The following is a 12,624-nucleotide window of genomic DNA, read 5'->3' as shown; positions in this document are numbered from 1 at the left end:
GGAATGATGGGACTACCCGGCAACCTTTCTGCAGACCCTCCACCGCAGAGGGTGCATACAAATAACGTCTCCAAAGAAGCAGCCCCTCTATGCTGTGGTCCTGGCCAGCAGACACCAAATGTCCTTGTGGCTATGGAGTAGAGAAAGACTCCTGCAGGAATCAGCCCCAGAGCCAACAGAGACAGAAGCAGTACATCACGGTGGAGGCCACATGAGCCCACTGTGTCAGGAGGGAACTGGGTGTCTCTGAGAAGAAGTCAAGGAGCTCTGACCCCCCAGAAGTCCCAGCAGGCGTTACAGCAGGGAGGGTGAGAAGACAGACGAAACATTTCCTGGTCACTGGAAAACCATCAAGAACCCTCAGCAGTAAGGAAGGTGGAGCTGACGGTGCCCCACATAGCTGCTTCCTCATAGGGGCTGGCAGTGCTCAAAGTACCAGATGGGACACCGTCCACCCCGTTGGGTCAGGCACAAAGAAATCCCTGTCCCTGGGCTGAGCTCCTGTAGATGACCAGGTCCTGATGGCGAGGGAGAGGTACCTCGACCTTCACCCTCCTGTCATGTCTTCTAGTCTTTTTTGCAGTTCCTAGTTTGACCCCGCGGGTAACCTCCTCCCGCTCCAGAGCTTCACTGTCAAGTCACTGAGAAACAAAGGTGAGAGGGACGGCGTGACCCAGAGGTTCCTGCAGGAGTCCTGCAGACACGCTGCGGAGAGGCACTGCCAGGAAAAACCCTCCTCACTCCCAGCCCATGGCAGCATGCAGCCCACAAGACTTCCAGGCCGTTTTCTTTTGGTAGGTTACCCAATCCATTTTGGGGAGCAGGCAGACCCAATGGGGCTCAGCCTCCAGCTCACCCCACTGGCAGCAGTTGGGGGCAAAGGGAAATGGTGACCTCCAGAGCTGACCCCAACAACAGGACTCCTGCACCCCTTGAATGAGCTCTAATTAGGTCAAAGCAGTGACACCGCAGGGAGCTGCCGTACTTGATCTCCCCAGGGCATGGGCTGCTTCAGGGGTGGCTGCTGACTCCCGCCCCATCATCCATGCAAGGGTGCGGGCAGGCCATGGCTTCCACAGAGGTGCCACAATAGACGTGGACACTCGGCAAGGGGAAAAAAAAAAAAAAAAAAAAATAAAAGGCAAACCAAAACAACGTGGGGGTATGGCTGGGACAAAGGGGCAAGTCACTGCTAGCAAAGATTTATCAAGTGGGGAAAAACGCAAAATAGTTTCATACCGTGAAGAAGCAGCTCAGACCAGAGAGAAAGAAAGAAAAAGAGAGAGAAAGGAGCAAAAGCAAGCAACAGAGAGAAAGACAGAGGGAGAAAGAGATGGAGAGAAAGAGAAAAGGAAAGAAAAGACAGAAGAAGAGTGCATGAGCAAGAGAATCAGAAAGAGCAGGAGGGTCAAGGCAGACTAGTAGCACGGCCCTTTATGGCAAGGACGCGTCGTGGAAGGCAAGGGGTGAGCCCAGGCACGTAATTCCATAACTTTACCCGGCAGTCACTGTGGCAGATGGGAGGTGGGGAGGAGGAGAGACAGAGAGAGACAGAGAAAAAGGAAGGGAGAAAAGGGACATGGTCGAAAAGAGGATATCAGAGTCTTGCTGCCAAAGAGCTCCCCGAGAGCAGCAGAGGATGCCCAGCCCCAGGGGAGAGGGGTCCCTGCGTGGGGAATAACCCAGGGCGTCACGGAGCATGGGCAGGGGAGGTCCAGGGGAACAGCTCTTGGCACTGCAGTGGGCAGGCCGTGTCATGGAGCAGGCTAAGGTGGGCAAAATGAGACAAAGGAGTAGGAGGGACTAGAAAGCTGCAAGACTCATCCCTTCCCTCCCTCCCTGCTCCCTGTCCTGTCAGCGCAAACCCACCCAGGCCCAGGAATGACAGTTCAACCCAAGGGTCTCCCACCTCCCAGGGGCTCTGGGGAGCAGAAAGCCCAGGGCTCACCTGGAGGCAGTGAAGATGTGCTTTGAGTTGGTGCAGATGGCATTGATGGGGCTGTCGTGCCCTTTGATCTCCCCAACTGGGGTGAAGGTGTCCACGTTCCAGACTTTGATCATGCCTCCTCGGCAAGCACTCAGCACCATGGGGCGGCCGGGGATGAAGGCCAGGGCACAAACCCAGTCTTTGTGGGCGTTGGGGATTTGCTGTAGGTACAGGCACAGGGCAGAGATCATGACCAACCTCATCTGCAGCACCTCCAGCAACCTCATGCACCCAACACGGGAAGCTCAGATCCTCACTGTCGCCCCAGGGCTGATCTGGATCATGGGGCTAGTAATGCAAAGTTAGGAGGCCAAGGGGATGGATTCAAAAGTTGGGGCTTGGTTTGTCCCCTCGGCAGGAAACAACAACTCTGTCTGCAGAGAGAAACACCACACCCAGCACTGCAATTGATGCTGCAGTCTGTGTGCCAGGGCGAGCTGGCAAACTTATGGGGATATAAAGCCACCTCACACATGCACTGCCAGATACCCAGGTATAGTAATGCTCTCCCCGGTTAGCTCAGTGCAGGACACTGGTACCAGGTCTCTGAACAAAGGTCCCCCCAGACCCCCAGCAGCAATACTCTTCTGCCCTACGTTACCCCAAGGACCTGTGCTGTATGCTCCCCTCCAGACCTGGATAAGTTCCTGCTGCTCCAAATCCCACTTCTTTATGCCATTGTCCCTGGAGCCGCTGAAGAGGATGTCTCCCTGGATGGCCAGGCACTCGATGCCGTCATAGTGAGGGGGCTCAAAGTTGTGAGTGGGGCCAATATTGCCCACCATGCCCTCAGCAATCTCAAACACCTGCGGGAAAAACAGTTGGGTGAAAGACCCCAGATGGCATTGGAAACAGAGCTGACCGTCTCTTGGAGAACTTGGCCATCACCCTCTGTTTTCTATGCTCAGGGCACCCAGAGTAATGCTGGAAAGGGGAGTGGGCATTGGGCAGTGGAGGCTTTTTGGGGGCTGAGGTCTCTCCAGGGGTCCTGCCACCATCAGGGGAGGTCTGCCACCAGAGATAGCCCCCATTCTGTTGCATTTTACTCATGGTGAGCTTTTGCACACCTTCATGAGGCAAGCTAACAGCTTGCAGCTGTCAGAAGAGTGGGATCCTGCCTCCTTTGTCATCTTACCATCTCCCTTCAAGCCCCTGGTGCCAGCTCCAATTTAACCTGCTAAAAACCAGCAAAAACCTAAAAGAAGCAGCAAACTCTTGCTGTGCTGGAGCTGTGAACAAGCAGGTGCAAAGCATCTGTATTGGGCCAGAGAATCGAGCAGAACAGGGCAAGGTGCTAATCTATGTCAGCCATAACAGGCAAGTACACAGCCCAAGGGATGAGAGAAATGCAAGTCCATCTCCAAAGGTGAATTTGTATTGTGGACCAAGCAAAAGGCAAGATTTTGGGTGAGGAGATACACAAAAACCTCACATGCAGTGGTGAAAATCTGGACTCAGATTTCAGGAGGAGAGAAGAGACCTTAGGGGTTGCCAACATCTGGCTTCCCTATGGGACACAGGGCTCTGCTTTCCAAGGAGGAGAGTACCTTGACGTAGTGATCTTTGGAGCCTGTGACCACCAGGTCGTGGTTGCTCGCTGTCTGGTTTACCGTGAGACACATCACAGGTCCAATGTGGCCACTCAGCTTCCCGATGGGCTGCAACCTGAATTCAAGAACCTGGGTCAGCCAACACCTTCCTGGGTGCCTGAAGCTCCTCCAAGGGGCTCTCCCAGGCACAGACCTGCCCCTCTAGCCCTGGAGCCCCCCTAGTAGGGGTTGTTCCCTTTAGGGGGACTGTAAGCAGGGACATCCCTCTTACTAGTGATGCTGGGGGGAGGAAGGCAGCCTTGGGGTATGCCAAGATTTGGCTACAGAGCCTAGACTGCAGCAAGGGGTCAGCAGCCCAGTGTCCACCTGTCAGGGAGGGGGGCAAAGGCAAAACCAGGAGGGTACTGCTGCTCATCTCACACGTCTTTCCCCTTCTCCCAACCCCTGCCCAGCTCATGGACAAACTTCCCACCTCAGATAGCTTCATTGCTGCTTATCATCCCTTGGGTCCCATAGGAAAGCATCCTGGAAGTTCTTATTCCAGGCAACTTCCATTGCTAAAAAGGCTTTCAGTTTCCCTGGGAGGGGGGGTGGGGGGGGGTAATTTCAGGCCCCTCTGAGCAGTGTCCATTTGGCATCCATAAACTCCTGCCCATGCTGGCACTACCCTCTCACCTGCTCAGCTCCCAGATGCGGACGGAGTTACCAGTGGCAGCATAGAGCATGGTGCCGGTGGGGTTGAGAGCAATCTGGTTGATCTGGTGCTCCCCCTGCACACTGGTGACAGTGCGGGTGGTGGTCCCAGCACACGCGTCTCCAGAGATCACCTGTCCAGAAGATCTAAGGGAGAGAGAGGTCAAGGGGAGAGGATGAGCAGAGATCAGAGCCACCGAGGCCCCACTGAGGAACAGAATGTGGGTGTTGGCTCCAGGCTGGTACAGGTGGGTCCCAGATTGGGGAAAGGCCCTAGAGGAATCACTATCTTTCTGGTCACAATGGGATCAACAAGGTCCCCTAGGCCAGTGCCCTGCTTGCAGAGGGAGCCAAGGATGTTGGGTGCGTGCTCCAAACATGGAGCCTCCTGCCCTGTTTTCCATTTGAGAGCTGCTCTTCTCTCCTCCCATTCCTCTGCTTCCTGCAGGAAGAGCTGGCTGGTGCTGGCAGTTAGCACAGAAAGGCAGAGGCATTGGGCCTCTGCACCAAGGGAGAAGGACCTTCAGGCCAAGGTAGATGAGCTGAGGCCGGATGGAGAAAGGAGCTGGTAATCCTGGCCTGCCATACTCTCCTAACATTTAAGCCCTGCTCAAGACCGGCAGACCACAGCTACAGCCTGTCCCATGCTTCTTTCTGGTCCTCACACTCTTCATAAAGATCTGAGTTTCCCACTGGAAAGCCTGCAATTTACTCAGCCACGATGCTGTTAGGAGCTGTGCCTCCTCTGCAGAGCTGCTGGCTCTCTTGGCCACCCCCAGAAGTAGCTGCAAATCTCTTCAAAGTTCTTTACCCTGAGTCTTTGCTGCAGGAAGTCCCCATGGGTCCCCTCACCCCAAGCTCTCTCCCAACATCCCTGTTCCCTATGCATGCAGCACTGCAAACTGGCGCTAAAACAGCTGGTACTTGGCCCTGTCCCCTACCCCAGTAGGTCCTGGGACTGGCTTCTGCAAAGCCAGAGATGCCCAGCGCGCCCAGGGTCCCCCCCAGCAGCTCCCGCCTGCCACGTACGTGAGGGTGCGGATGCACCGGGCCGAGTCCCGGATGTCCCACACTTTGATGTATGATGTGGACACGGTGAACACCAGCCCTGTGTGGCTGCAGTACTTGATGGAAACCACGTTGTTTGGATGACCCTTGAGGGAAGCAATTTCTTGGCCCGTCACCAGGTTCCACATTTTGCAGCTCCGGTCTGCAGGAGGAAGAACATGCCCAAGCGTGTCAGGCTGGGGGGCGGTGGGCGGCCTCCAAGGGCATGGTGGCTTGGGGGCTCAACATTGCCTCCCTCCACCCACAGGGACAGAGGAAAGGAGTCAGCCAGTCCCAGCACCAAGGCACTGCAGGGCAAGGCTCAACGCTGAGGAGCGGAAAGAGGCCCAGGAGGAACCATCCTCATGGTGTCTGGCACTTCACATATTCCCCCATGCCGACCTGCTCCCATAGCATCTCCAGGCCAGCAACCCCCACGTCCTCTCTGTCCATCACGCACCTTTCGACCCAGTGAAAAGCAGCTCGTCGGTGGCATCCAGGCAGAGCACAGGCTTGGTGTGTCCTTCTGCCATGGAGACGCACTGCAGTGGGGCTGTCCGGGCATTCTTGGTGCCACCCACCGGGTTAATGATGCCCCTTGCATGAGAAAGAAAGAACAAGCATGGTGGGGTGTGTGCAGAAAGGCACCGTGCTACACAGTCCCAGGACCATGGGAGAGCAAGAGCTGCCTCACCCCAAGCATCTTCTACCACCTGGCAGTGTGATGGACCCCTCCATCTGAACCTGGCATGTCTGAGCAAAGGTCTTTGTGGAAACCCCAGGAATCTCTCCAGGAGCAGCCCCTGCCTGCTGCCTCTGCCTCAGCAATACAGACTGGGAAAGGGGGAGCTCCCCAGTGGCCTCTGCTCTCCTGCTGACCCTCTGGTGCCTGGCCAGCACAGACCCAAGGAGCCAGAAGCCCCAGCTCATTGGTCCTCAGGTGAGTTTGCGACAAACCACCTTCTCCAGCCTGAAGCTCTGCTGGGATAAATGTTTCAGAGTCCCAATATCCAGCATCCCAGTTCCTTGGAGGCTGTCAGCCTGTGGCTGGTGACATTTGGAAACAGGGCCATGCTCCTGTGGTCCATAAGACCACAAGGGTGACAAAGGACAATGCTGGCATTTGCACCCAGCATCCCTGTCGCAATGGCTGTGCAAGTCCTGTGCCCGCCGCTGGCTCTGGGCAGGAGAGGACCTATCCCTGCCAAACCTTCCTCCAAGGGACTTTGCTGCCTGTTCCTCCGGACACAGCATCCGCCGATCCCCTCCACTTTAGCAGTGCTCCAGGTGCCGAGGACCGACAGCCCTACCCTTCCAGAGCCTAGTGTGCATGGCCACCAACAGCTCTTCCCAGCTGGCGTCCCCAAAGCACGGCCTCCCCGCAGCCGTTGGGCCCTGGGTTGCGCTAGTCTCTTCTTATAGGCAGGGAAACTGAGACACACGGCTGGAGAAGGGCAAGCCCGAAGCCTCATGAGGTTTGCATTAGTCAGGAGGACAAACACAGGCTCGTTAATTTGGGTTTGGAAATCACATGCATGGGATTGTTCTTTCTCAGTTAGCAGCTGCACTTACAAACTCCAATTAAACAGTCTTCCCCTGACCCCTGGTGTTCTACCGGTCTGGAGGGGACACTGGATCTAAATGGAAATCCTGGCTCCCCAGGCTGAGAAGTTATGAACGGACTTTGTGCTGTTGCCTGACTGCAAACTGCTCAAGGTAATGCAGCTCAGACTCCTCTTGTGGGGAACTCAGGGCGTGGGCAATGTGAGGGGACACTTGGGTGCTGCAGGGTTGATGTTCCTAAAGGATGGGGAAAAGGTGGCCCTTGTGTTGGGAAACCTCCATAGGCAGGGAGGGTGCAGTGGGACAAGCCGAGGAGCACCTTAATCCCAAGGCTGAGCTCTGCATCACAATCTGACCCGGTTTCTTTGGGAAAGAGCTCTACCTACCCACAACCCATGACCAGAGAAGCACAACCAGGTGTGGGGAGCACCTGGAGATATTTGCCTGGAAGATGCTTGCAAGGACACACTGGGAGCACCCAGGGTTGCTTGTCCCCTTCCCCAGCATCACACCAACCTGCTGGAGAGCTGGGCAATGGGATGGGACATGGTGGCATCATGCTGACGAGAACCCACCAGAGATGGAGGAGAATATGCTGCCACCCCAAACCAGCCAGTGCCCGTAGGTAAGCCCAGCATCACATTTCCAAGGGCTATTCAGAGCAGCAACGGTTTGAACTCGCACCCGAGGGGACAGCATCAGACACTGGAGATGGCATGCCACGTGGGGACAGCGCACACAAGCTGGGAGGTGGGGGAGAGCAGCAAGGTGCAGGTGGAGCATGCAGGGACAAGGGAGAGCAGACTCATGAGACAGAGAGAAGGAGGAGAGGAGGAAGGGATAATAAATAGAAAGTTGTCTATACCTCAGCACCTCCGAGACAGAGGAATCGCTGTCATCAGACCTAGGGGCAGAAAATTAGCAGGATTATGGGAGAGAAAACCCAGACTAGAGAAGCAGCAGAGGAGTCAGAGATGGATTGTTATTGCATCCAAGCCAGTATAGGACAGAGAGAAGGAAGAAGAGAGAGAGGGAGAAAAAGCAGCACAGGTGGAGAACCAGGGGAGAGAGCAGAGGAGCAGGAGGGCCTGTGAGGGATCAGACAGCAGGTCCTCATCAGGGAACGTCAGCGCTGCTAGCAATGCTCCAAGTCGAGCTGCAGGGGGAGGCTGAAACAGCATTTGTGGGTTGATGCCAGTCTGTCAGCTTCCTGCGAGCTTCCACCTCACCCCACACTGCTCCATAGCCTTTTCCAGTAGTCAAGTCTGGCACCACCTCATCTTCAAGTAGGGCTTAGCCAGAGGTCAGGACTGCGAGCTCCTGCAAGCCGCCAGCTCGGAGGGGACACACAGCAGGCAGGAGAGGGCAAGGGTCCAGCACGGCCTTTGCAGAGCATCTGCTCCCTCATGGAGAGGAGCAGGGAGCAAAAATGGTGGCAGGAGGCTGGCTAGAGCCAACCCAGGTCCTGTGCTCCTACACCCCACCGCGGGACCCCAGTATGTGCCATTTGCTGTTATGGCATAGGTCCCCCTCACTCAGACACTCCCACCCCACCAGGACTTACTTATCCAAGGCAGATCCCTGGCTCTGGTTGCTCGTGAGACGAGAGAAGACATTGCGGTCATTGCGTGGACGGGTGGGTGGGGATGAGGGAGGCGTGAAGCCAACGTCTGGAGGCCTGAGCCAGGAAGGATTAGAGGGACACATGACTTGGGAACTGCTCACCTGGCAGCTGTCTGGCACACCAGGGCTCAGCAAGAGCTGGTCCAGCCAGCATCTCCCCACTTGTCTGGGCCACCCAGCCTCTCCCTGCCCATGTCGCCATCTCTCCAGTTCCCAAGCTCACCTGGCAGGTTGCCCACGGTCATAGGATTTCCTCCTTGTCAGAGGCGAAGTGTCTGAACCACGAGATTGCCTGGGACTAAAGCAAGTGAAACAGAGCACAGTGGGTGCCTGCCCCCCACTGCTGGGATCCCTCCATGCTGAACACCCATGTCCTTCCCCAGCAGAGCAAATGGAGAAATTGGGCTTCCCTAGAGTCACAATCACAAGATCAGAGGATGCCTTGAGTCATCCCATGAGTATGGAGGCTTTTGGCAACACAAGAAGCCTTCAAGAAGGCTGATAACCCAGAGCAGTGAGTTGGGGACCATCACATGCCCCCTTTCTTTCCTTCTTCCTGGAGTACCCTCCTCTCCATCTGCAGAGGATACCAACACATTTGGGACACTCTCCCAGTCCTGTTTTAATCCACCACTGCTCGCTGCAGATAAACCTGGACAGATGTAGGACTGGGCTCACACTCACTGCTCTGCAATGCCACAGCCAGGTCACAGCTTCCCACCCGCTGCCCCATGCCTCCACGAGCATCCAAATGCTCAGAGACCCATCACCCCATGCTCACAAGGTGCTTCCTCGCGTGGGCAGGCTGATGGTGCGTGACACCTTCTCCTTGTAATAGGAGTCTCGGATCGAGAAGCTGATGCCATCCTCTTTGATCTCCATGAGGGATGCCAAGGACTTGGTGATGTTCTTGGTGGAGACATCCAGCGTGGGTCCTAGACACTCAGCCGACACTGCCTTCATCTGCCCTGAGAGCTTGGGCTCTCCCTAGAGCAAGGCAGAGGGCTCAGGCACAGGCAGCACAGGGGGAGGACACCAGGAGCAGCCAGAGAGGTTGAGTTCCCCCTGTATCATGCCGAGATGCCCATCACAGTGCCAGCTCTCCATATGCTTAAGCAAATGTGACAGCCTGTGCGGAACAATGGATTCTTTCCTCCACCTTTGCCCATAATGGATGCACAGGGCATTCACTGCACAGGGACCTCCTTAGTGCCCACTCAAATTTGGAGGGTATTGGCTGATGTGGTGGGTGTTTCCCAAGTCTCTGGTGCTTCAGAGGACCAGAATACCAAGAGGTCTTGGTTTCCCCTTGCCTAGAGCTGACCCCTCCCAGACACCAGCCATACTGCCTTATGCCAAGCCTGACTCTCCAAGGGTCAGACTACAGAGCAGAGGCCTGGAGCATTACTGAACAGCATGCCCCTCCATCCCTTCTCCCACGTCCTGTGATAGGGCCACACAGAAAGGCCAACTGACCTTGAATTTGAAGTCATCCTGGCTTGCTGAGCCCTTCATAGTGAAAGACTGGGAGATGCTGCAAGGAGAAGGGAGCAACGATGGATCTTCGGTGCCAAACTCCTTTTGGAGAGCCAGTTGCCACCACCCCACCAGACTCCTTGGGTCACCCCCTGCACCCCAGCACCCTTTCTCTCAAGGATGACTTAGTCTTCATTCCCTGCTGGCGTCTAAGAGACATCTCTGCTCCCCTCCCCAAAGGCTGGGCACCACAGGAAAGCTTAGGTGGGGCTTTGTTCTTCCATGTCCATCTGCAAGGTCCCATGAGTGGCACCAGACATCCTACCCCACCCTTGGCCTCCCCAGCCACCACCAGCTCAGGCAGGGCCAGGCTGGGTGCTCACCTCCCATCTGACGCCAGGCTGAACTCTGAGACCTCCTCGTCCGTGCTGGTGTAGCCATTCTCTGTGCAGGAGGGAGACAGCACATCAGCAGTGAAGAGAGGACCATCATGCCAAGCCTCATCTGAATGGCGTGGTGGAGGGGACAGCCCAGGCAGTTGTAGGGGGGGACCCAGTCCTTGTCCCTGCTGTGTGGTGGCCGGAGCACATGTCCCCACCCAGCATCACCCTCGGGGCAGCCCTGGGCACGCTGGTCCCAGCCACGGCACCTCCAGGTGCTTCTTGGGGGTCTGGCATGGCTGGACACCTCACCCCACAGGCAGCATGCCTGGCCCAAGGATGCGCCAGCCCTGGGTCCCACCTTGCTGGACATTGTGGATCAGGGCCTGCAGCTCGGGGTGCGACTCGGCCTTCTCTCGCAGGGCATCCAGGATGGTGTGGTTCTGGGAAGAGCCGGTCATTTCTGTCTGCCGCAGGCGCCCCTCCAGCAGGCGAATCTGGGCCTCCTTCTGTGCTACCTGCAGCCCCTGGGGAAGGATGGCCATGCCGGGCCTCAGGTGGGTGCCTCAGGTCCCTGCGACCAGGTCCCCACCCCTGGCACCCTGCTCCCCTCCCCAGCTGTGAGAAATCCCATCATGCATCCAGGTCCCAACTTGGCCCCACACCTTGTCGATGGAGGCCTTCAGAAAGTTGTCCAGCAGGAGCCGTGCTTCGGCCAGGGAGCAGGAGCTGATCACCACTGAAGTGTCCGTGGAGTCCAGCTCCTCCTGAAACATGCAGGGATGGGTGTTGGATGCAGCAGGTAGCTTTGCTGCTGGGCATGGGGCGGCGAGAACTGGCTCCATGGCCAACACAGCACCTCCACTGCCCTGTCAGCACTGCCCAGTCCCGATGCTCGCTCTCCTCAGTTGGCCCAAGTGGCTACTGAGGAGATCTGGCCACGGAGCTGAACCTGAAAGGCTTCTGTGTTGCTACAGAAATTCTGGTGCCAACACTTAATTAGACACCAATTTGCAGACACCAGCCTCACCCGAATCCATAGTAGATCAGGTCACCAACCCAAAGACTCATGTGAATTAACAACAGCCCCCTCTTCCCCTCCAATCTAGGTGACAGCCAGGGACAAGCCAGGGACAGCACGCAGCCTCCAGCCTGGGCTACAGGCACTAGAGGGGAGCCAGGAGCTGCACAACATCTCTGCAGCATACTCAGTGTCAAAACTGGACACAGAACCTACAGAGTTTCTGCTGGAAAAAAAGTCAGTCCTCCCTGGGGTCTTTCCAGCACATGAAACTCCCATGGGGACAAGTGACAACCAGCCCCACAGGCAGGACGGGGGCTGCGGTGAGGTGTGGGGCACCGGCACCCTGGCCATGGACGTGCAAGGACTTGGCAGCACTCCCCTCCACAATGAACCACCTCATGACAAGTGACTGTGTGGGTGCAGCCCCATCGAGTGTGTGACATGGCTCAGAGGAGGACTCCGGGATGCCCAGCCTCGCTGTACCCAAGGACGTCCTCATCTCCCAGAGATGCTCCTGCTCTATCCCTGCCAGCTGGGCCCAGTTCAGTGGCCCACCTTGGTCTCCTCGATCTGCATGATGGTGGCCTGGCAGTCGGAAATGCTGTCGTTGATGTAGTCAATGTTGGCCCCCAGCACCTCAATCTCCTCGTTCAGCTCCTGCAGCCCCTTCTGCTCCTTGGGGCTCTCTGCTTGCAGTTTTGCTCTCTTGCCCAGCAATGCTTCCTGCAGCAGTGCCAGCTCCTCGCGTTTCTGGGGGAAAAGGAAGGGGGATTGGCACTGTTGGCATGGCTGTCCCCCTGTTCTGCACCCACCGCCCAGCCCTCTCTGTCCCCAGTGCCATGGTCACCTTGAGGAGCCGCTCCATGTCAGCCTCCAAGTTCACGACGGTCATCCTCTGCATGACAATGTCAAAGATGCGCCGCTCCAGTGACTGCCACTTGAGGCGGGCAGCTTTGCTGAAGGTCTGGCTCGCCCCCTTTTTGGGGAACTTCTTCCTACAGCCCGAGGGGAGAAGAGGTACACGGGTGACCAGCAGCACTGTGCCTGGAAAACTGTGCTTGCCCCAAAAGGATGCCTGGGCTCTGTGTGGCCAGGAGCAGAGGAAGCATCTGCATCGTTTCTAGATTGGCCAAATTTTTCATCGCCCCTTAGGAAAGAGAGGGACAAGAGATGAGCCCAGCAGGGTTTGTGCCGTGGCATTCATCGCTTGTGAAAAGCCAGCACTGGGCTCAAGTCCAGGTGACAGTCAGTGACACGCTGCCAGCACAGCCTGTCACTGGG

General features: G+C 56.7%; 1 protein-coding gene across 1 annotated transcript in view; it reads right to left on the bottom strand.

The window, feature by feature from the left end:
- Positions 1–586: 586 nt before the first annotated feature.
- KIF21B (kinesin family member 21B) overlaps positions 587–12,624 on the bottom strand; it is a 23,920-nt gene continuing 11,882 nt past the window's right edge. The window contains exons 19-35 of the mRNA XM_009698217.1: positions 12,191–12,338; positions 11,899–12,093; positions 10,985–11,086; positions 10,681–10,846; positions 10,323–10,383; positions 9,940–9,997; positions 9,245–9,450; positions 8,687–8,761; positions 8,405–8,518; positions 7,706–7,744; positions 5,738–5,874; positions 5,260–5,440; positions 4,213–4,377; positions 3,535–3,652; positions 2,623–2,793; positions 1,949–2,148; positions 587–641 (exon numbers count right to left, since the gene is read on the bottom strand). Coding sequence (XP_009696519.1) covers positions 587–641; positions 1,949–2,148; positions 2,623–2,793; positions 3,535–3,652; positions 4,213–4,377; positions 5,260–5,440; positions 5,738–5,874; positions 7,706–7,744; positions 8,405–8,518; positions 8,687–8,761; positions 9,245–9,450; positions 9,940–9,997; positions 10,323–10,383; positions 10,681–10,846; positions 10,985–11,086; positions 11,899–12,093; positions 12,191–12,338 — 2,191 coding nt within the window. The remainder of the gene's footprint in view (positions 642–1,948; positions 2,149–2,622; positions 2,794–3,534; positions 3,653–4,212; positions 4,378–5,259; positions 5,441–5,737; positions 5,875–7,705; positions 7,745–8,404; positions 8,519–8,686; positions 8,762–9,244; positions 9,451–9,939; positions 9,998–10,322; positions 10,384–10,680; positions 10,847–10,984; positions 11,087–11,898; positions 12,094–12,190; positions 12,339–12,624) is intronic.

This window comes from Cariama cristata, unplaced genomic scaffold (assembly GCF_000690535.1).
Source record: "Cariama cristata isolate BGI_N322 unplaced genomic scaffold, ASM69053v1 scaffold14444, whole genome shotgun sequence".
Taxonomy (NCBI): domain Eukaryota; kingdom Metazoa; phylum Chordata; class Aves; order Cariamiformes; family Cariamidae; genus Cariama; species Cariama cristata.
This window is presented reverse-complemented; position numbering and strand designations above follow the sequence as displayed.